Source organism: Simochromis diagramma, unplaced genomic scaffold, assembly GCF_900408965.1.
Source record: "Simochromis diagramma unplaced genomic scaffold, fSimDia1.1 OVJJ01000753.1, whole genome shotgun sequence".
NCBI lineage: Eukaryota > Metazoa > Chordata > Actinopteri > Cichliformes > Cichlidae > Simochromis > Simochromis diagramma.
Window position 1 is genome coordinate 16043749 of NW_024387523.1, and position 23503 is coordinate 16067251.

Genomic DNA, 23503 nt, shown 5'->3' on the forward strand with positions numbered 1-23503 from the left:
TTCAGTTTACTGCTAGCCCATATTAGCATCGCTTTTACGCATACAGTGAAGGTAGCTAAATGAACCTAGCCGTAGTTGATAATAACAGATTCTAGCCTTTTACCCAAAGTTGACCACATAAAGTAAAGTACATTTTGGCCTTACTTAAGTTTGTTTTTTGTTTTAAGTTCAGTTCTTTTAGCTTTTTGTATGCATGTTCGTGAGAGCTTTATCAGTGACTCCTCTGTAAAGTATGTGGCACAGAATATACTATATGTGAGTAAAGACTCGGTGTTTACTGATGCATCTCAGACCCCCACTAGTTCCACCAATTCCAAAAAGAAAAAAGCCAGAGGAACATTTTTCCTCCCTGTCAGTGCATATGCTAATCTTGTTTTTATGCAAATTTGCCAGCCCGATTTGTATGTCTAAGTGCCTCATTTTCCATTCAGCGTCGATATTAATATCCTCAGCAGCTCCTTTGATGGGATATTGGTTGCTGTGTTATGTTCCGTTTATTATTTCATTTTCCGCCGCTCCTCTGATGTTTTCTGACGTGGTTCTGGAGGGGTTTAGGGGCACTCCAGGGATCGCCTGAATGGGATCACACCAATTTAAAATAGATGGGGAATGTGGGGGTGGTGGCAAAAAGACATAAAAGTCTTTAATAAACTTTGTGTGATTGACTTAAAAAATTATATGTGTGTGTGTGTGTGTGTGGGGGGGGGGGGGGGTTAAACTTTCCTTCTCTTCTTTTGTGGCGTAAAATCTACACTCTTGCTTGATTTGGTAATCTATTTACTTTTGGATTCAAGCTGATGTTGATGGCCTATGGCAGGCACACACATGCAAACACACAAATCAAGGATATAGTCAAGTGGAATTAAAGTGTGACTTCCTACTTTTCTCCTAAACAAGTTAGTTTGCTTTGCTTTTTTTAGTTGGTTTCCTTTTAAAAAAAAAAGCATGAGTTTTCCCTTCCAGACCTACTGCACAGAAAACAACAGCCAGTTGTGCCAAAATATGTAATGTATTTATGTATGTCATCTATTCAGTTCCATATACATTGACTTGCTTGTGCAAATATACAAGACACACAAGTATAAGTGAAAACATGCGTACTTGGTTTTTCCCAGAGTGACTTGAAATGGAGTGCAACGTGTAGACTTCAGTTGGTAGATGAGTTTGCCAGATTTCTGTCTTTCTTTCTTTTACCATTAATTTGTGTTTGGGTGTGGGTGTTGTATCAGTGTGGGTGGATATGTCTCTGGGCATATATCTATCTGCAACTGTGGAAGGCTGTGAAGTATGTGTGTGTATGTGTGTGACTGCAAAAGTTAGGGAACATCAAAGAAAAATAGCTTGGACAGAAAGCAAATGGAGTGAAAATAGACTTTTTTTTTATTTTGGCTTAATTTTGGGTAAAACCCCTAAATTAAGGTGATACAGATAATCAGTTTTAAATACTGGTCTTGCTCATGACAAAGCAAACTAGTTGGTAATTGGCATCACAAATTACATTTTCTTTTTTGTTTCTTTTTGTGGAATATGCAATGAAGTATAAGGATTTCGTGCCCCAAAGCATGCAAAGTGAAGTAGTACTCCCTACTCGTGTTCTGTTTAGCTATTGCTCATTTACCATAGATTCACTGACATTTAAAACATGAAGTGGAACAACGGCGCATTGTGAATAAAGTATGTCCGGGTCAGTGCGCTGTCAAATGCAGCAACACTGCTTCCAGTAATCATTCAAGCAAGAAACTTAACGGGGTGTAGTCATGGTCTCATATCAGGCTTACAGCACAAACTTCACACATGTGCATACATTCATACATATGTTTAAATAATGCATCCATGCAGTCCTCTGACAATAGATGAGATTGCTGGTAATTATGGTAATCCATAAGGACATTATATGATGCATATGTCTAATTACACCACATGCATTGCAAAGATAGAAATGGGAAAATTAAAAGTTGATATCTCAATACAGCACACAGCACTGTATGTGTAATAACTGCAAAGAGTTTAAGGACATCTTTAGAAAACATGCATCTTTATTACCCGTAAGCTCATTATGGTTTCTTGTGTGAATGTATACTTGTGCATAACCATGCATGTGCAAGCTTGCTTGCATTTGCAACAGAAATGTGGGGCAGTGTGAGCAAGTCTGTTGCTTTATTTTCATTTTTTTTTTTTAGCTCCCAAAATGGAGCTCACGCAGTTCATGAACTTGATTTTTTTTGCCAGATGTTATGAGGCAAACAGACATGACACACTGTTGTTTGATCTCAGATCAGTGTATTATTTCATACCTTTTATTTCAGCTGCTGCAAATATGTTCCTTTGCACTTCCCTCTGTGACTGCAACATAGCAAAAAGGTCCCCTTTAAAGCACTTAGCTAAACTAAAAGATGTGATGTATTTCAGTAATTTGGCCTGTGTTGCTTTGCTTATGATTCAAAATACCTCAAAATTTAACTGGTAAGGTGTTTAATACTTTCATCAGCCAGTTTGTGAGGATATTTCATCATGGTTATGTGTTGTTGTTGTCCTCATTTCCAAATTACTTTTTTTCCTTTTATTGTATTTTTGTCCCAAAGCTGATTGAAGCTTGTTTTTAGGGGCCAGTTGATTGGTGTTGCATGGTCAGACTTCAGATACACTTGTACTGAATTTGACAGCTGGAGATTCAATTCTAATGAATAAATCATGTTTAACAAGCAATCCCATGTTGTTGTAGATGAAGATGGCAAGTAACAGCACAGAGCATTGTATTATGTTCTGCAGTCTGTTTGCTGCAGTCCTCTTAGAAGATTAAAAATGAGATAACTGCGTAAAAAATATATTAAATGCTGGTTAGATGTTACTCATATTAGCAAAATATACTCGATTCAATGTTTTGATAGTAAGGTGTTGCTTGATTATTGATACAGAAATAGATCCCATGCCATACTTTACCTTTGAAATCAGTGACTACAAATTGTAATTTCAAATTAATCACAAAATTCACTTTCGACTCCAAAAAATCGAAAATCTGTTTCAGAGGAAAAGAAATAATACTGGGAATGGCTCAGAAGTCCCAATAATATTCAGTCCACATCCAGTTCCAATACTGTGCAAAACCCACTCATCATTTCTTTATATTTCGCTTCTAAGGAGCCAGAATTTCTAATAATGTTTTCAAATGGCTCTTGAGCAGTAGGCTGTCTGAAGGTCTTTCAAAGTTTTTCTTTGGCCATTACTTGGTTTTTCACTCATTTTTGGTGGAATTTTGGTGTATGAATGTGAGAGTGAATGAATAGTGGTATTGTAAAGCGCTTTGGGTGCCTTGAAAAGCGCTATATAAATCCAATCCATTATTATTATTATTATTACTACTTGTACCTGAGCATTTTCAGATGAATGTTGTTTGTTATGCAACTTAACACTGACCCATGGATCACTTAAACATAAAAAAGGCATCTACTAACTCGAAGGATGAATCAGTGTTGTGTCTACACATCAACAGCCGGCTTACAAAGGACCAACTGCACATGACAATCGCACACAGCAAAATCTCCAGTGTTAAATTAACACTGGAAAATAACTCAAAATGTTAGAAATATTCCAGTGTTAGAAAATCAGCACTGCTCAGTGTTAGCCATTGTTAATCTTCAAAACTGACTAGGTTACTTTTAAACATATAACACTGTCAAAAGTGTTAATTTAACACTCAACAGTGTTGTATTTAACACTCAGAGGTGTGGACCCATATAGACACTCTCCAGTGTTAATTTAACACTGGAGATTTTGCTGTGTACCTTTAGGCAATTTGTTGCCTTTGGCTTTTTTCATAGATAAAGAAATTGGAATAAATCTTTGCAACAGGTAGCGGGTAACAAAGTGTGACAGGCATAATTTGTATACCTGTAAATCTGGCATAGGTTGCCATGGTGTGAAGTGTATTTGTAAAAAAAAAAAAACAGAGGTAATTTGGACAAGTGGAGGCTAAAAAAAGCCCCAAACAAACAAAAAACAAAACAATCAAACAGAAATTGTCATGGCTACTGAACGGACCCACGCGCAGACAGTTCTTTCAAGGAAACAAAAGAGGGGATTTATTTACAACAGGGATCACCTTAGTGCAAAATGTATGTACAGTGAGTTGGGAGGGGGTCCAGGGCTCCAGGGAGAGAAGGGAGGGGGGAATCCACACACACGCTTCCTCTTCCACTCAGTCACCGCCACCGCTCCTCCGCACACACGCACTCCTCTTCAGCCGCACTCGCTCCAACACTCCACACACTGCCCCACTTGGACAGGTCCGGTGATTCGGTCCAGAATCTACAGACAGAAGGTCAAGGTTAGTTCCACAACATAAAACACGTGTAAGCGATCCTTCTTTGAATATGCCGCGAGCACGAACTCAGGTGGTTCGACGTTCCAGCGGTGAGCTGCTCTGTGCCACTGCCTTAAATAGCAGCTGGGGAAATCAGCCAGATCAGCCGCAGGTGGACACCCTCCACAGGGGTGCGTGGGCCAAGAGTGAGAGCCCGTAATGAGCTCCACCCAGGCAGAGAGGAGGAGGAGAGACAAAAAACTAAAACTAACAACAACAAAACCTGTAGCCAGCGTGGGCCAACCAGAGAGACACGGGGACCGTGACAGTAATAGTATTTGCATCAGATGAACAGTATATGAAAGTTATGTCGTTAAGAAAAAAAAAATCAAGGAAAGTTTTGACACAGAACTTAAAAGATACATCTGGTCCTTCAGTTGGTTCACCAAAGCCTCATCAGAAATGAAAACATGTTAAAGATGGTCATGTATTAGTTCATGTACTAATAAACTGTGACTGGAAAGTGTGGCACATTGTGCTGTGCATTATGAATGAATGACTGCTGGTCCAAAATTTACCACAACCACTTTAGTGAGACTTAAAATCTAAAATAACAAAACCATAAATTATCCATTTTATTCTGCTTATCTGAATTTGGGCCGTGGGAGTAGCAGCCTAGGCAACGAAGCCCAGACGTCCCTTTTGCCACCTCCTCAGGCTACTTGGGGGAAACACAGAGGAATTAGATGTAATCTCTCCAGCAGGTCTACCCCGTGTCCTCCTCCCGGTAGGACATGCCTGTTTAGAACACCTTACCCAAGAGGCACCCACCTGAGCTGGCTCTCTTCGATGTGGAAAAGCAGCAGCTCAACTCTGAGCCCCTCTTGAATGAGTGAACTTCTCTCCTCATTGCTAAAGGAAAGCCCATCCACCCCTCAGAGAAAGCTAATTTCCACCGCTTTTATCTGCAGTCTTGTTCTTTCGTCTTTAAAGAAAAATGATAGTGTCAACAACAAAGATCAGGCTGAGATTAGCAGATTTATGGGGTTCCTCAGCAATGATGCTTCATCTGGTGCCAGATGGCTACATAACATTTAGGGCATAATAATTTACATACATTGGGCATCAATTTAAATTTAAAACATTTAAATTAAATGACTGCTATGTTAGGTACCGACTAGTGACAATAGCAATGATTAAGTCTAGTGGACTAGTCATGGACATCCCTACTGCTAACAATTGAATACATTAACATTAGGTTAATGTTTACATTAGACTATTTGATGCATTTAGCTTCACAAATTACTAAATGCCTCTGAAGAGTGTGAAGATCATTCTCAGGTGTTTTTAAAGCTGTACAGAAGTACTCAGTTCTAATAACTGTTTGTGCTTTTTTGTTTTGTTTTTTATTTGTATACCAACCCATTAGATAAGAGTTTCATAGCTACATAGCTAAAATACTGGAATGACTGTGTGTGTAATTTTCAGGCATCAAGTTTCTTCATCACACTTGTGTAAGTTGCCTCTTGGACCAGGATTGGCTTGTAGTGCTTGTAACTACTTGTAATGTCACAAATCCTGCTCATGGGTACTCCCTTCAAACTCTGATATTTGGTGAGCATAAATAAACTTTCAAAGATAAATTGCCAAGCAGACTTTCAATGTCAGCTCTGCACATACATCATTCATTACATCGAAGCTCCAACATCCAAGAGAAGTAATATTTACCAGAACCCAGTCATGCAACTTGTCAACAAGGACCACTAATGAGCTTACTTTAAAAAGAACATGTCATTAAATTTGCAGCAAGAGAAGCACAAATGCTTACCAATGCTCTTTCCCACTCATGTATTGTATATGTATTTTATAGGGCAGCTTAAAGACATAGTAACACCATGTTTTTTTTCTTCTAAATTTAAGAACTATTAACAGCTTTCCATATCTCTCATACTTTTTAATACCACCATCTTCTCCCTCCCTCTCTCTCAGCCTTCTACTCTTCCTCTAAGCCATCGTTCACAGACGAGGCTTAATTATTTATCGGCATGATTTATTTAGCTTTGCTCAACACAGGACCAGCAATCTTCATCCTGCTGTCTCCAACTTTCTCGTCCTCCCTTCTCTGTCCCTCCCCTCCTCATCTCCTGCTTTCCATCTCTCTCCAGCATCGGTTCCTCTCTCTTTCTTCTGGCTCTTTCAACACAGTTTAATCTCCTCTCACTGAACATTTCAAAATAACCTCATTTTCTTGGACTCATTTTCTACTTCTTATTCACCCAAACTTTGTGAGTCTCCAATCGTCTTTGCGTGTTCTTTCAATTTTTCTTATCATCTCCCACGTTTTTCATGTTCACCTGTTCTTATTCTCTTCCTTTTAATCAGGCCTGACATTCATCTTTTCCTTCTTTGGAGCCTTCACTTTCTGTGTATTCTTTTTTTTTTCCTATAATATCCATCATTCCATTATTATTCCCTCTAGTTTTAGGTGAGACATCTCCAAATGGTTTTAGTAATTAAATTTTGTGAATGTGTATGTGCGAAAGTGTGTGTCTTTTCTCTGACATGGCAGGTTCTAGGACTTTGGTCCAACTCCACTGTTTCTTTATTCTGTCTTAATTTATTTTGTTAAAATACGTGATGGAGTGCAATAAAGAGAAAACATGAGGAAGGAAAAATGGGGATAAAAGAAAAGCTTTTTAATGCTTGGGTGACTAAACCTTTAGGAAAAAGCATACACCATTTATTTCCTTGTCTTGATTCGAGCTGCATGACTTCAAATACCAGTGTCCATTCCTAACTTTCATTTGTTCATATTAGTAACATGTAAGTGCTGTTTCATATTCAGTCTGTCTTTTCCTTTGTAATTGGGTGGGTTTCCTGGAGGTCATAAGGTCACCTCCTTTGTGTTTTTTCTTCTTCTTTTTTTAAAGGAATGTGCTCATCATTTAATCTCTCGTTTTTCTCATTCTCAAACCCTCCTGCCTGCAATGGGATGCTCCACTCCTTCTCCTTCCTTTCCTCTCTCAACCCTCATCCCCATGTCGTGTCTTTTTGTGCGTCATGTTTGTGGGTGTTCGCAGTGCATGGGCTGTGGGAGGAATGGTCGTCATGGAGTCTGTGCTCTGTGACCTGTGGGCGGGGCTCCAGGACACGAACCAGGAAGTGCATGGACGGCAGCGGGGCTGTAGCTTGTGGACGGCCTGAGGTTCAGACCAAACTCTGCAACATAGCAGTGTGTCCTGGTTAGTACCATCCCCATTAACATGATACACCAAGACTCTCTCTCTCTCTTGCTGTATTAAACTTGACATTTTTTGCCTCTTCAAAGTTGCAAAAGTAGAACATTACCACATCACTGTCATAGCTCCTGAATTTCCATCCATTGCCTGCATAGTTCATGTTCGTCTAACTGACCAAATGTCTCTCTTCGATTAAATCAAGCCAAAGTCTGCTTTGACATCATCAAAGCATCTGAATGGGAACAAACTGTTCAACTGTGATAGCACTGTGGATTTGTGGAGGCAATGTGCTTGTATTAGTTAACCACTTTGATTCAAAGTAAAATATCTCAGCTGCTCAAAATACTGAACGGATCTTTCTGGCATTTTGTGTCCTTGACTTTGGTGATTGTTTTCTTTTCCTCTGGAATGCCACCAAGCCTCTAGTGACAGTTGTGGTCTTGAATAAAACATCCTTACAAATCTTAAATGGAATATCCTGAAATTTGGTGCAGAAATTTATGTCACCCACATTTACACAACTCACAGTTTTTCAGAAGGCAGAGAGTACTTTGTGATGAAGTTCTGAAAGTTAATACGCTTCTCTCAGCATCAGTTGCTAAACTAACGCCCCTGTCCCACAGGTCTAGAGATTAGTATGTAACCATTTGGCAACCATCAGTGCATATTTCATGACCAGTTGTCAAGTGGTTGCTTTAGGTTGCAAGCAGTCATTAGAAATTGATTGTAGTTGATTGCTGCACCAAATGCTTCCTTGGTGGTTGCTTTGGTTGCCAACAGGTTGATGCAATTGCTAGTAGTTTCTATCAAACATGCCAACTTGTCTGAAAACTTTGGGTGACTGCTGCAATCTGCAAGTTAACAAAGCATCACAAAGAGGTTTATGATGCAGTACTCTACTTGTAACAAGCTGTCACGTGCCAACAGCTAGCAACCACCAGAAATCACTTGTCAGCAAGTTGGGAATTTTTCCTAGAACTAGACATTACTAGTAGGGCAGTGCCAGTGGGTCTCTAGGCTTGTGCAAATGAGGCCTAACATGGTAAACAATTTAAAAGGTCTGCTGAGGAGTAGCATGCTCAAAATGTCTTTGTTTGCATGCTAGCGTGCTGACCATCATGTTTTGCTCCTCTGAGCATCACAGTGACTGTGAGTATTAGTCTTGCTTTAACCAACACTTTTCCCTAGAAATTCTGTTTGTAATTGAATTTACGTGCAATGCTGTCACAAAGTGAATTGTATTCAGAGGCAGTTTTGTTTTGAATGTACAGTTGTATTAAAGTCGACTGGAGGCGGTTGGATTGATATTTTGGTGGATTAATTTGATTATCAATTAACATACTGAATGATTTGCACATTGCTAAAATACATTTTCACAGTTTCCCCTCAGTAGAGATTTCAGTTCTGTCTACATCTGTGGTTATCCATGGGGATTAAGTCCACATTTCCTTTCAAACTTTCACTTATAGAACCGTAGACTAGAAGTCTGTGTTGGACCGGTGTGCTTCTTCCACGGCTGACTAAGTTTAGATCGTCGAACAACCCGACCGTGTAACTCTTCTATAATTGTCTCTAAAACTATCTATTAAAACTACACTTTGTCAAAAACAGTTAAGACAGCATTTCGGCCCCAGCTAATAGGGCTGTTAAGGATAATCTGGCACAGACTGTCCAGTAGAAACATCTTCATCGGGTTGCCAGTGGAGTGAAGCCGGATTCTCCAGCAACTGAAGCCCTATTGCAGCACACTCTGAAAAAAACAGTGGGACAAGATAGGAGCAATAATTTCTGTAGCCTGTCACACTACAGGCTGTGCCTTTGCCAGTACCTTTGTCAACTGAGACGTAAATATGTAAAAATAGGCTGTAGGTAAACTTTGGTTATGCATATTGTCTCTGTGCAGTTTTAATTTTCTATTCCAAGTGTCCCCTTTAGGGGAAAAAACACTTTGGAAACACCGACATTAAAAAGGAATATTAATTTCAGCGATTAAATTTGCTCTGGCTTTTTGTTTCAGACTTTAAATGGATTCTGTGTTGGAGTAAAGGAATTAATGGATACACAGACATTAAAACATAAGACAGTTTATAACAAAAATGCTGTCAGCTTTCTGAATAATAACCTTTTTCTTCCTGAATTAATTTCAGTCCAAGTGAGAGCGTGTTTGCTTAGTGTGTAATCACTCACAGCCTGAGCAATTATCACAGTGTAAGTGCTTTTTATTTAAGACTGCTAAGGCAAAGAATTCTATATCACTTTCCCCTGGACTTTGAATCCATATGCCTTTACATTTATGTGAGTGATGCTGGAGCCAGAACCTTTTCATTCCTGCATCCTAAACAATATTTTTGGATATTTACTTGTTTTTTTTTCCTCTTTATTTTCAAAAGCAGAGGTTTTGCAAGGTTAATATTTAAATAAAACAAACTGTCCCCCTTGCCAGACAAAGAGGCTGCAAAGTTAAAAAGAAGGAACAGGGAGACATCGTAATCTAAAGTATGGCCTCCAGGATGTTTTGCCAAGCTGTTTTGGGAACTGTGATGGAAAGAGAGGGTTTGGGAGAAAGGGTGTCTTCCTGCGAGGCCTTAAGGAAATCTTTGTGTATGTGAATGTGAGAATCTATCACAACAGATTCAGCCTGCTTTTGGGAGTTCAAAGTCAATGGTCCTTTGAAATCATGAATACCAGCATAGGCCTTTTGGCACAAACAACCATGCATACAGAATAGAGCTTTGATGGATTGTGTGTGTGTGTGTGTGTGTGTGTGTGTTTGTGCGTGCGTGCATGCATGTCTGTGCACATGTGGGTGCATAGTTGTGTGTTTCCCTCGATAATTTGATCTCACTGCAAACCATATACTTAATCCTCACGCTATGTGCTGTTGCATGTCCTGTTGTGTTTATGCTACAGTATATTAAACCAATTTCTTACCTCTTCACAGTGGCTTGTCACTTAGGCAGTCACATGCTAAGCTAAGCTTACGTATCAAACAAGTGCATACATATGTGGGCAGAACTGCAAATGTAAATGTGGCAGCTGTTGCATCATATGAAGACAATCAACGGGGTATTATTAAAGTCAGCAGACATTTTCATGGAAGTAATTCTTTTGGTCATATCAGACCTTTTTGAGCAAACATCAAGTACTAAAAAAAACCTGTGTAGGCAGAGAGCTGGCTGGAAATTGCCTTTAAGTTCTTTGACACCTCCTTTTCTTTTTCACAACGTTAACAGTTCAGTTCATAGCCAAACATATGCTGGGATTAATTGCTATGTCTTAATTACAGGCAAATTGATAGTTTCTCACTTTGGCAAGAGCTCCCTCTTAACAGAGAGCTGCCATCCAGCTTTTTTAGTATCAGTGCCGATAAGCTGATTGTGCTTTGTGTGTTAACACAATGCTGAGATATATACGATAGCAATCCTTACAAAGAAGTAACACTTCGACAGAAAGACATGGACGGTCTGAAAATGTGTTGGTGTTTGTGTCATTTTCTTTTTTAAATGTTGTTTTAGAAATGTAACACTTCCATTAATCAGAGCAAATTCTAAAAACATCACATTTGCAATGCTTTTCTAGGTCACACTTTATTTCCTTTATGTCATCTCCGCAACACAATGCAGACCCACGCCCCGTTGGAACACAGTACAAGTGTCGCCTGGAGTGATTGACCACTTTACCAAGGAGAGCTGGCAATGCCTTCTCACTTGGGATAGCCAGACAAATACATTTACAGCACTGTACTTCACTTTCTCTGCTGCTTAATGCCCCGGAGTGTAGAATGTGTGACTCAATATATCATTTCGAGCAAAGAGTTCTCACTTCGAATTGTAATTCGTGTAAATACAGAGACAGAAGAAGTCCATACACAACAGATAGCTATATCTACTTGTCCGCTGCAGTAGTTAAAAATACGTTTTCTGCCTATCAGATATTATAGAAGCTTTATACAGTGAGACATTTCTTTATATTTTGTTAGGAGAATGAGAAATATGTGGAGCAATTTATTGAAGCGTGTACAAAAATACATGGAACAAACAGAGTTTATACAATTATAATGAGCTTGAAAGTCAGTATTTTGCATGGCCACCTTTATTATTCAGTAGAGTCTGAACTCTGTTAGCCAAGCGTTCTTGTAATTTCTTTAGGTAGCATCCAGGAATAGTTGATGGTGGTTCAAAATCTGACCATACTTTTCTGCTTTCCTAATTCCATCAGCTTTTTTTTTTTACAAGACCCCCCAAATTACTGACTGTAATGCAGCCAAAAACCATGACAGGGTTGCCACTGTGTTTTAAACATGGTTATAGATAATCAGTGCTCCCATTTCTCCCCTCGTCCTAAGTTTATTGACAATGAACTAAACGGAACTTCATTCTATAAGACCACTGATTTTTAGTCCAGTTCTGCTGAAATTCAGTGTATCTCATTGAAAGCTTCTTGACACTTCTTATTTCATCCTCCACTTGTTTAGTTTCCTAATTTTTTTTAAGGACACGCTGCGCACCATACCGAGATATGTCTGTTAAGGTTCTCAATTATCCAGGTCATCATAGTCTCAGGAGCTTGTAATGTTCAAATAATTATAAAAAGTGGAGTTTACGCTGAAGCAGAGCGTAAGGTGTTCCAAGTGTTCCATTTCTTTCCAAGCTCCTTACACCATACCGAGATGTGTATGTTTTCATATAATGACTGAATCGCCCTGCTGGTGCAAAAATGTTATCTTTGGCATTTTTTATAGAGTTTATGCTACTGTGACACACTACTAGTAAAAAAGTGACTAAAGATAGAATTTAAAAAAGGTCTTTGTTAAGTTTTCTCTTAAACAAAAACTGGTTTAACCGTCTTGAGTTCGGAGCCTTCTTATTCTTGAATCGTTTATCAGCCCCTGTTAACTAATGCTCACCAAACAAACTCTTGAACTATAACGTATAATGTTTTACTAGAGCTGACTAAATCTGTCATTAAATATGATATATTTTAAAGCTACTTTTTCATTTTCTGTTTAGATCATTTTCTACATACTAATAAGCATTGGTACTAGAGTGCAGTTTAGTCAGAAGAGCTCTGAAAAAGCTATGCAGTGTACTTTCCCAAGGCTAAATGTGGTTGCTTGGGACCGTGTTTTATTCTGTATCCTTATGTAATCTGTAGGGAGTGAAACAGAGCTAAAAGAAAATATTAGATTTAGTTATGTGGCCAGAAACGCCACCTGAGTATGAATGCTAATGCGACTGTCTGTCTCCTGGATGTGTAAATACCGCCTTGTTTGATAGTGCGCACTCCTTATCTAATTTCTTAGCTGATAATGTCAGTTTAACCTTAACGGTTTATTTTAGTGTCCAAAATTGTCTCAAAAACCAATTAATGTGACAGTTTTAGCAGGCAGCAGTTAAATCATTACACATCATTAAGAATTCAAATTTGTGCAAAAGCACAGCTCAGGTCCTTCAATAATTCCAGCTGGAGGCAACACATTATTGTTTTACATAAGTGACACTGACGCCAACAAAAGGAGGCATTGATTTATTACTCCATTTCAATTATTATTTTTCAGGATTGTGTGTGCTTGTGTGAAAGAAGTGGTAAAGCATTTGTTTAGAAAATAGCAATTGACTATTCCGTGCAATTAAATGCGGCGTAAACCAAACAGAATTAATGTGACAGCGTAACAATAAAAACCTAGTTAAATTGGCTCTTTCATGCTGCTGCTGCTGCTGCAGGTAAAACAAATGCCCAGATATTATCTGTTTAGGACAATTTAACTGCAGTAATAATACAGTTGAACACAACCTTTTGTTAAACAGCTAAAAACTAGCACATTGTCAGAGAAGATTTTGGCAGTTGCTTTTGTGATTGAAGTTTCTGAAATTGTAGCGCTTTGACAAGCGTCTCTGCGTTCAGAAACATAAAGAAACATGGCTACAGGCTAGTAATTGGGTCCTCTGTCAGTTCTTTTTCGTTTTATTACAAAGATTTCTAATCAAAAAAGTGTTTTATTTTTTTTGTATTTCTGCGACACAGATCTTCAAAGTTGAATCTATAGCTCTCTTTGAAGATGATGACGTGCCAAAAAAATCTTATCTGCTTGTTTGGGGTTTGGTTAATGTCATTTTATTGTATTTGAATATTTCATCTGACAACTCAATTACTCCCAAGCAACACTTCCTTTTCTAGCACCCATTAGAATGGACAGCAGGGGCTTTGATTACATCGATGCGTGTCGTCAGGCTTCGGTTAAGCTGTCCGACAGGCAGTACTTCATTGTATTTGAATTATTATTATTTCTATCTGTTTCCGCACAAACACCAGTCAATAGGATTCTCTTTTTAATAATACTGTGGGTGAAAATCCAACCAAATGTACTTTGTGTGAACTCCTTTAAAACAAAGAGTGGAAGAAATTGCATTCAGCTTTTTTTTGTTTTTTATGTAACAGATTGAAATATTTAAAATGTCCATTAAAATGGGAGGTGCACTGTGTTTGTTTGTTGCTATTTATGGGAAGCCAAATAGCTTCTGTAATTTATTTGCTGTTCATCCTAACTCATTGCATATTCTATTCAGCGTGCTCACTTTATCTGCCTTGTCTTTTTCCTCCCTCTCTTCCTCTGTACCTTCCTTTTCACTGACAATCATTGTCTTTTTTTCCATCTCTTTTTTTTTTTTTTTCATTTCTGATTCCTCTTTAAAAATCTTCATCCCTTCACCCTCGTGCATGCTCCCGTGTCTCTTTATCTTCTCGGATCTGTCTCCCGCTCCAGTGGAGGGCCAGTGGTCAGACTGGGGGCCTTGGTCGAAATGCAGCGTGACTTGTGACACAGGGACCGAGCAGAGGCAGAGGCGCTGTAGCCCATCGGTGCACGGCTGGGCTGAATGCAAAGGCCCCCATCAGGAGAGCAGAGAATGCACCAACCCTTCGTGCTCCGGTAACACAAATTAGTATTCACAGTCACATGCTCTCAGATGGCATTATGCAAACACAGAACATGCATTATCTAAAGGCATCCACATGGTTGTTTTTCTGATTCATATTCCACACATGAGTAATTATTGGGTTGGGACCTAATTTGGCTTATGAGTCTGTTTCGACAGGGGCCCCAGAGAACAAAAATACTAGGGTGTTTAATGAGCCTGGGCCCGAGAATGGGCTCGTATTGACTTAATTTCTCACACTAATAAAAAAGCTTTAGACTTGTAAGTTAAATTTACTACTTCATTCATAACTGTCATTTCTTTTTCTTTTTTTTTCTTTTGCAATGCATTCCGGTACTTCCATCTTCACTGGTGGTGCTCTTCCTCTTGCGCTAGGTGGAGGTAACTGGGGCAGCTGGAACCACTGGAGTCTCTGCAGCAAGACGTGTGACTCTGGATGGCAGCGGCGCATCAGGATGTGCGAGGGCACTGGATTGCAAGGCTACCCCTGTGATGGCTTAGGAGAGGAGGTCCGGTCGTGTAATGAGAAAAAGTGCCCTGGTCAGTAGCTTGAGTGTGCGTTACAGACAGAGGGCTTCAGTATAATCTGTATAACCTTTTCATGCCCTAGTTTTTGTCTTTCACATTTTTCCTTTGTTTTTACGATGATTTCGTGGTATTTTTGAAGTTTAAAAGAGTGCGTGTGTGTGCCAAAATTGCACTTGCACACTACCTATCGAGCAGAATGGAAGCAATTCCAAGAGATTAACAGCATACCCAAAAGCTACCTTCGCACTTTTAGAGCTCTTCACATCCTTTTCTGTCCTTTGCCTGTCTTCATGTCAGTTCACATACCCGTCCGTCTTCACCTCTTCATTGATTTTGCATTTTTCCCTTGTATTGCCTTCTTTTTATCCTCTCTGTTTATCTGTGAGTTATTTGCTTTCTCCTTATATCTCTCCTGTTTAACATTTTTTTCAAAACACTAATCTCCCTTACTCTTTGTCTCTCACTTGCTTTATTTCCTTCTATGTTTCTCTCCCCGGTGGAGGGCAGGATGTTCTTGGTGCTATTTGTCAGTGTCAGCCATTGCAGGAAACACTGTGGTTTTTAATAAGTACGACTCCTGACTGAAGCTGTGCGTGTGTGTTGGTATATATATATATATATATATATATATATATACATATATATATACACACACATATATGTATGCAAGTTATTTTCAGTGCGTGTCACTTGTGTTAGCACTGAGACTTGACGGGTTGCAAATGATAAACTTTTGAGTGGAGCCTCCATCATGACCTCTTTGTTTTTAGTAGCTCTAAAGCTTTTTTTACACTAGACGAGGATCTTGTCTGTTGGCATTGCAGGGGGAACATCACACATTTTCTCCTTCTTCGCTCTTCGCTCTCCGTCCCTCTTCATCTCTCTGCATCTGCCTCTGCCAACCCTAGTGTGCCCCCTCGGAATATCTTCAGAGCACCCAGCTCCCCCTCCCCCTGCCTGTTTTTTCATCATGGTTATGAAAGAGAGGGAGGGGTGGAAAACAGATGAATAAAAAGAGGGGGTAAGATGAAGAGGGAATGAGATACTGTACTGAGGCAATGACACCGACAGAGAGCTCTGAGAATGTACAAGGGAATAAGATTGGGAGCTGCTGCAGGAGAACATTGATTTGAATCGTGGGGTTTTTTTGTGCTTTGCTTCTGTCTGTCTCCCTTTTTTTTATTTCTTCTGGTTCGGCGTGTGTGTGCGTGCGAGTGCGCGTTTGTGCGCGTGTTTTGTTTTTTTTTTCTGTTCTCCTACTAGGCTTGACTTCATTTCGCTTTTTTTTCTATGTGTTTCTCACCTTCTTCTATAGCGCCTCATGAGATATGCAAAGACGAGCATCTCCTCTCGATGTCATGGAAGAGAGCCTCAGCTGGAGAAACTGTCTACAACAAATGTCCAACGAATGCTACTGGTCAGTCACATTGCATGCTTTTAGCTAATAATGCACTCAGCTCAAAGAAGAAGAAATTTTGTGAAATTATGTCACAGCAACCAAAACAGTGAAAAAAGTTATTCAGTAAAATGAAATCCAAATATTATAAAACAAACAGGTTAAGATAAATGTTGTATAGAGATGAGGTGGTAAAGATTTCACGTGTCTGTCCTTGTGGCAGCAGAGCACCTCTTCATCAGGTGATGGAGGAATCCAGACAATGTGTTGCTTTAAACCAGATTAAAACAGAACAGTGACAATGTGGATATAATCCAAGAAAAAGCAATTCAGAAACACCTCCTTGCACCAACATGTGTGGGATTACACCACATTTCAATCATAACTGGTGCAATGCCCCCACGTTTCATCTCAGCTCAGAATAACATTCCTGTCCACCTAAAAAGTCCTGAAGTGAGGTACGGTCATGCTGTGGTGTGGGAAGTTTGAGTGTGGCACGTCAAGGGCTCAAATCAGATCGCCTCGGTTGTCCTCATTATTGCCCAATCACCAATGAAACCACTGTCATTTCCTCTGTAGCTTCACCAGGATTACATGGCTCAGTCCAGGCAGTAATACGAGCTGGTTAAGATTTGGGAGCTGTGCAACAGGCTGCCAAGCAGCATGGTGACAAGGGAAAAAAAAAAAAAAAAAAGCATATTGCAATCACAACTTTCTTTACACAACTCAAGTACCAGAACTGTTACAAAAATGTCCAAGCGAGAAGCTTAAAGAAATCTCCAGTAGGAGCAACAGAGGTTTGTTAGCATCACGAACATGTGGGCATGTTGTTTTTAGCAATGGTAAAGTTGCAGCAGAAGAACAGAGACTGGCTACTTAATGGAAAAAAAATCTCTGTGATGATTAACTTTGGAAGTTTGTGAGCCTCATGTACATACAGTAGCACTTCCTGATTAGGAAAGGCAGAGCTACAGTCAAAGCAATATCTGCTAAAGCTTATACTGTAACACAGGGCTGGTAACTCTCTATGCATGTGGTATGAGACATATACTTGTACCTTCTTTCTCAAGGTTGCTCACTGCCTGGAGAAATGTCATGGAAAAATAAGGAGAAACTTCAAAGTCAGCTTTTTGTGATTTAAAAAAAGAAAAGAAAAAAAAAAGGTTAACTTGTATTTTTAGTCTTAACATCTGGCTTGTTCCAAATTCACCATCGTCACAGGTCTATAAGTCAAAATAGCTCATTCTCTTGATTGACCAGGTTTACACAGACCTGTTTGTGTGGCAGTTGTGTGCATAATGATGCAAAGTAAGGGGATTGGTAAGTCATATTTGATCTTTTTTACAAATAAATACAGCTGAGTTGTCACAAAACCATTATTAGACTAATAAAAAAGGGCTCATTTACAAAATAATTGTGGCTACAGTCAACCAAAGCGCCTTGAACGTCATCAGGACAGTTCTCCTCAACCAGATGTCAGCCTGAGTTCTGCCTGCGATCAGATCTGGCTTCACAGGATGGAGAGGCTAATACTGAGTCAGTTTAAGGCTTTGAATTTCAGCTTTGAGGTCTTCTTTATTGGAGACAAGTCTCTGATCTCCAATGTCATACCAGATATCCAGACTCTTTTCAGGGGTCAGAGCAGCATTTACGTTTTTCTCCTAGAAGTCAGAAATAAAGAACATTCAACATCCCAAATGGATGGATGAGGCTCTGAGATACACCGCTGATAATCCTGGATCTGGTCCTCTCGTTATTGGTAAAGCTTTCTGGAAGACATCTGACATCTTTCTAGTCCAGGATTCATACAGCTCAAACATCTGCTCCTTGACGTGCTCAGGGGGAAACCAATCCTCCATCAACACTGGGAGGAAGTGAATTGTCCTGCGTTATCTGTCATGTTTTTGATAAGGAGAATGTCGATGACGAGTGATGAATCTCCTGTGTTCCTCGTTTTTCTTTTCTGATCAGCTGCTTCTTTGCTTATATTGATGTTCCAGATTTTTCATCAAGCTGCTCTGGAGATGTGTCACAGCTTTGCAGGTGTTACAGAAGCAAGCTTTCTTCTGGTTCTTCAGAGTTACTGCACAAATGAGCACACACAGATTTAGCGGTTGTTGCTGGTCAAGCTGTGACGTGTTGCCCAGCTGGTTGAGCCACAGCTAGATGAGCAGAAAGAAAGGATCTTTGTACCAGCTTACTGCTGATGAAACTCTAGGGTTCAGCTCTCTCTAGGTTAAACGATTTGTCAGAATTCATGTTCTAGAAAAAACCATCTGCAAACTTTGCAGTTCTTTGAAAGAGGTGCTCTTCAGTTAAATTGAGGTCAGTGTAGGCTTAAAGCAGCATTAAACAATGCAAAACCTAATGAAATGAGGCAGACCTAAAGGGGTTTGTACTTGTGATTCTAAACAGAGGTATGAACCAGCTGGACAAAAGACCGAAGTTTCTATATTGTGATGTGATGTTTTGTACGCATGTTCATACGATGTTTTTCTAGCAACGCTGACATGTCAAAGCACTTGAAACAGTGTACCAATCTTATCCATCAACAGAGCAATAAATACATAAAGTACAAGCTGTATATATGTACACTAATGAAACATCATAAATTACTTCATGCATACAGGTGTCTGTGAATCATGCGAATCAGAATATTATATTAATCCTTGAGGAAATTATGTAAATACAGACTTTAACATGGTTAAGGCAGACTTAAAGCAGAGTGATTTTACAGTGGCTTGCAAAAGTATTCGGCCCCCTTGAACTTTTCCACATTTTGTCACATTACAGCCACAAACATGAATCAATTTTATTGGAATTCCACGTGAAAGACCAACACAAAGTGGTGTACACGTGAGAAGTGGAACGAAAATCATACATGATTCCAAACATTTTTTTACAAATAAATAACTGCAAAGTGGGGTGTGCGTAATTATTCAGCCCCCTTTGGTCTGAGTGCAGTCAGTTGCCCACAGATATTGCCTGATGAGTGCTAATGACTAAATAGAGTGCACCTGTGTGTAATCTAATGTCAGTACAAATACAGCTGCTCTGTGACGGCCTCAGAGGTTGTCTAAGAGAATATTGTGAGCAACAACACCCTGAAGTCCAAAGAACACACCAGACAGGTCAGGGATAAAGTTATTCAGAAATTTAAAGCAGCCTTAGGCCAAAAAAAGATTTCCCAAGCCTTGAACATCCCACGGAGCACTGTTCAAGCAATCATTCAGAAATGAAAGGAGTGTGGCACAACTGTAAACCTACCAAGACAAGGCCGTCCACCTAAACTCACAGGCCGAACAAGGAGAGTGCTGATCAGAAATGCAGCCAAGAGGCCCATGGTGACTCTGGACGAGCTGCAGAGATCTACAGCTCGGGTGGGGGAATCTGTCCATAGGACAACTATTAATCGTGCACTGCACAAAGTTGGCCTTTATGGAAGAGTGGCATGAAAGCCATTGTTAAAAGAAAACCATAAGAAGTCCCGTTTGCAGTTTGCCACAAGCCATGTGGGGGACACAGCAAACATGTGGAAGAAGGTGCTCTGGTCAGATGAGACCAAAATGGAACTTTTTGGCCAAAATGCAAAACGCTACGTGTGGCGGAAAACTAACACTGCACATCACTCTGAACACACCATCCCCACTGTCAAATATGGTGGTGGCAGCATCATGCTCTGGGGGAGCTTCTCTTCAGCAGGGACAGGGAAGCTGGTCAGAGTTGATGGGAAGATGGATGGAGCCAAATACAGGGCAATCTTGGAAGAAAACCTCTTGGAGTCTGCAAAAGACTTGAGACTGAGGCGGAGGTTCACCTTCCAGCAGGACAACGACCCTAAACATAAAGCCAGGGCAACAATGGAATGGTTTAAAACAAAACACATCCATGTGTTAGAATGGCCCAGTCAAAGTCCAGATCTAAATCCAATCGAGAATCTGTGGTTAGATCTGAAAACTGCTGTTCACAAACACTGTCCATCTAATCTGACTGAGCTGGAGCTGTTTTGCAAAGAAGAATGGGCAAGGATTTCAGTCTCTAGATGTGCAAAGCTGGTAGAGACAAACCCTAAAAGACTGGCAGCTGTAATTGCAGCAAAAGGTGGTTCTACAAAGTATTGACTCAGGGGGCTGAATAATTACGCACACCCCACTTTTCAGTTATTTATTTGTAAAAAATGTTTGGAATCATGTCTGATTTTCGTTCCACTTCTCACGTGTACACCACTTTGTGTTGGTCTTTCACGTGGAATTCCAATAAAACTGATTCATGTTTGTGGCTGTAATGTGACAAAATGTGGAAAAGTTCAAGGGGGCCGAATACTTTTACAAGCCACTGCCTTCCTTATTCAATATAAGAGAAAAGAGGACGTTTGAAAGGAGTAGTATAACTAAAAAGTTGGATCTTTTTTCATTATTAAATACTAAGTGGGACACCTGGACTATTTAAAGGACTAGTTCACATAAATGATTAAAGTTGGCTATATTCCTAAAAATCCGCTGCAGTTGACGCCGATCCCATAAACTCCAGCTGATAGACAGCATAGTAGTTTGGAAGATTATTAACATTAGATGACATGAACGTAACAATGTGTATGTAGCTGAATATGTCCAACAAAAGCCCAAGAGAGGAACAAGTTGTGCTCTTGTGATTTGTTTGGTTAGTTATTCAGTTGCAAACCAGTGAGCTTTTAACTTCAACAGGCCTTTAGTGCAGACAAAGGAACAGTTGACTGTCAGGTGTCAAGTATCTGGCAAATTCACTGCAAAAGAATGACAATCATATGAAAAAGATGGTAAAATAGACAAGATTATAGGCTAATCAGAATAAATTGCTCTGCTTGCATCCCTATGTTTGAAATAAATTTGCTCTAATGGGTGTACTTATGCCTCAGCAATAATAAATGGCATTGCTCTTTTGAGTTTTGATAGAAAGAGGCAGTCGTAACATTTTTAACACATACATTATCCAGCAAGTGCCTTTAATTTATACAGCACTCATGTCTCATTTGAATGCAGTCAAACCATATCACTGTTATTTCAGTCTAAACTGAGAGTTGCCCGATTGTTGCCAAAGAGGAGTATAAACTTTGACACGTGCAAGTCGAGTGCAGGTGTGGTTCGAGAGGTCTGCTGCATAAAGACATTTTTCCACATCTTTTTAGGGACGGCAAAACATGTCTGAACGAGTTAGTCCGCTAATGCTGAGCCTTAATTAAATATAATAGTCTTATTTAAGATCAAATTAACATTCTTTAACTTATCTCAGTTACCATGGCAATGACAAAAAAAAGAGGGCGTAAAGGACTTGTTTATATTTATTTTTCAAAAGGTACTTTGGCAGCTTTCACTAGTTCGCCTTGTGCCTGCCAGCCTAAAATCACCAGAAGGTGTAAATTGCCAAATACTGCTACAAACAAAATATTTTGTAGTTTTTACAATCCTGCATAATATTTCACTCCAGCACATGAATAGATGTGACCTTGGGTTTTAGCTTTTTCATTAGTAGCAATATTATGCATTCTGATATTTCCGTATAGCTATTAAAATACATTGAGCAGACGCCCTCTGTATTACTCCTGTCTGTGTGATGAATTGGCCTACTTCTCGGCGTCAGAATACAAATAACATATTTATGTGTTTTGTGGCCATATTGGTGTTTGGAAGTTTGAAAAAGCATACCATATTCAGAGTGTTTGGTGTTTGTTGCATTCTGTATTAACTACGTGCGTCTCTCTCATCTCTTTCTAGGATCTGCTAGTCGTCGTTGTATGCTGGACAATAATGGAGTTGCTTTCTGGGGTCCTCCGAGCTTCGCCAGATGCGTCTCACTTGAATATAGATATTTACATTTATCTGTAAGTAATGTCAAATGAGTACAATAAAACGAACAATTGATTTAAAAAAAATTGTGATGGACAAGAGAAAAAAAGCTAAAAAGATGTACCAATTTAAGCCAGTTACAGTGCATCCGGAAAGTATTCAAAGCACTTTGTCATGTTACAGCCTTATTCCAGACTGGATTACATTCATTTTTTCACTTCAAAATTCTGCACAATTCCCCATAATGACAAAGTGAAAATATTCTGCTTGAATTTTTTTGGAAATTCACTAAAACAAAAATAGCAAAAGTTCAGAAGTATTCACGGACTTTTCCTTACACTCAAAACTGAGTATCCTGTTTCCACTGATCATCTGTTAAATGTTTCTGCAACTTGACTGGAGTTTACCACAGAATTTACCATTTGTGGTAAATTCGGTTGATTGGACATGATTTGAAAAGGCCCACACGTGTCTGTATAACGTCCCATAGTTGACAGTGCATGTCAGTGCATGCTCTGGTCTGATAAACAAAGATTGAAAGCGTCATATCTGGAGAAAACCAGGCACTGCTCATCACCATGTCAATAACATCCCTACAGTGAAGCATGGTGGTGGTGGCATGCTGTGGGGATGTTTTTCAGCACCAGGGACAGAAAGGGTAAATGGACTGTTTCTTATATAGCGCTGTTCTACTCTTCTGAGCACTCAAAGCACTTTATACAACTTTGTGCATTCACCCATTCACACCCATTCGCACAAGCACATTTTTCCTAGGTGCTTTTTAACTGACATTCACACACATTCATACTCCGATGGATGCATGGGAGAGCAATTTGGGGTTAGTACTGTATCTTGCCCAAGGATATTTGGCATGCAGACTAGGGGAAGCCAGGAATCGAACCACCAACAGCAGTAGATGAATGATCAGTAGATGACTGCTCTACCGCCTGAGCTACAGCCACCCATGGAGGGTAGAGGGAAAGGTGAATGAAGCAATCTACAGAGACGTTCAAGAGCACTCTGGACCTCAGACTTGAGCGAAGGTTCATCTTCCAACAGGACAGCACACAGCTAAGATAACAGCCAAAGCCTGGACTTGAACCCAACTGAACATCTCTGAAGATGTGTGCCGATGCTCCCCATCCAACCTGATGGAACTTGAGAGGTTCTGCAATGAATGGTGTGCCATGGCTTGTAGCACCATACTCTAAAAGACTTAAAGCTGTAATTATTAAGTATTGGGAAAAGGGTACGAATACTTATGTTATATTTTAGTTTGTTAT

The 23503-nt window shown here is 39.7% G+C and overlaps 1 protein-coding gene across 13 annotated transcripts in view; it reads left to right on the plus strand.

Annotated features, from left to right (window-relative positions):
* The window catches only part of adgrb2 (adhesion G protein-coupled receptor B2), a 258273-nt gene that overhangs the window by 128352 nt on the left and 106418 nt on the right, over positions 1-23503 (plus strand). For 11 of the 13 annotated variants that reach the window (XM_040020287.1, XM_040020285.1, XM_040020280.1 and 8 more), the window contains exons 5-9: positions 7381-7542; positions 14303-14467; positions 14850-15014; positions 16318-16419; positions 22149-22255. In XM_040020287.1, coding sequence (XP_039876221.1) covers positions 7381-7542; positions 14303-14467; positions 14850-15014; positions 16318-16419; positions 22149-22255 — 701 coding nt within the window. The remainder of the gene's footprint in view (positions 1-7380; positions 7543-14302; positions 14468-14849; positions 15015-16317; positions 16420-22148; positions 22256-23503) is intronic. The other 2 variants (XM_040020293.1, XM_040020290.1) reach the window with 1 other exon arrangement.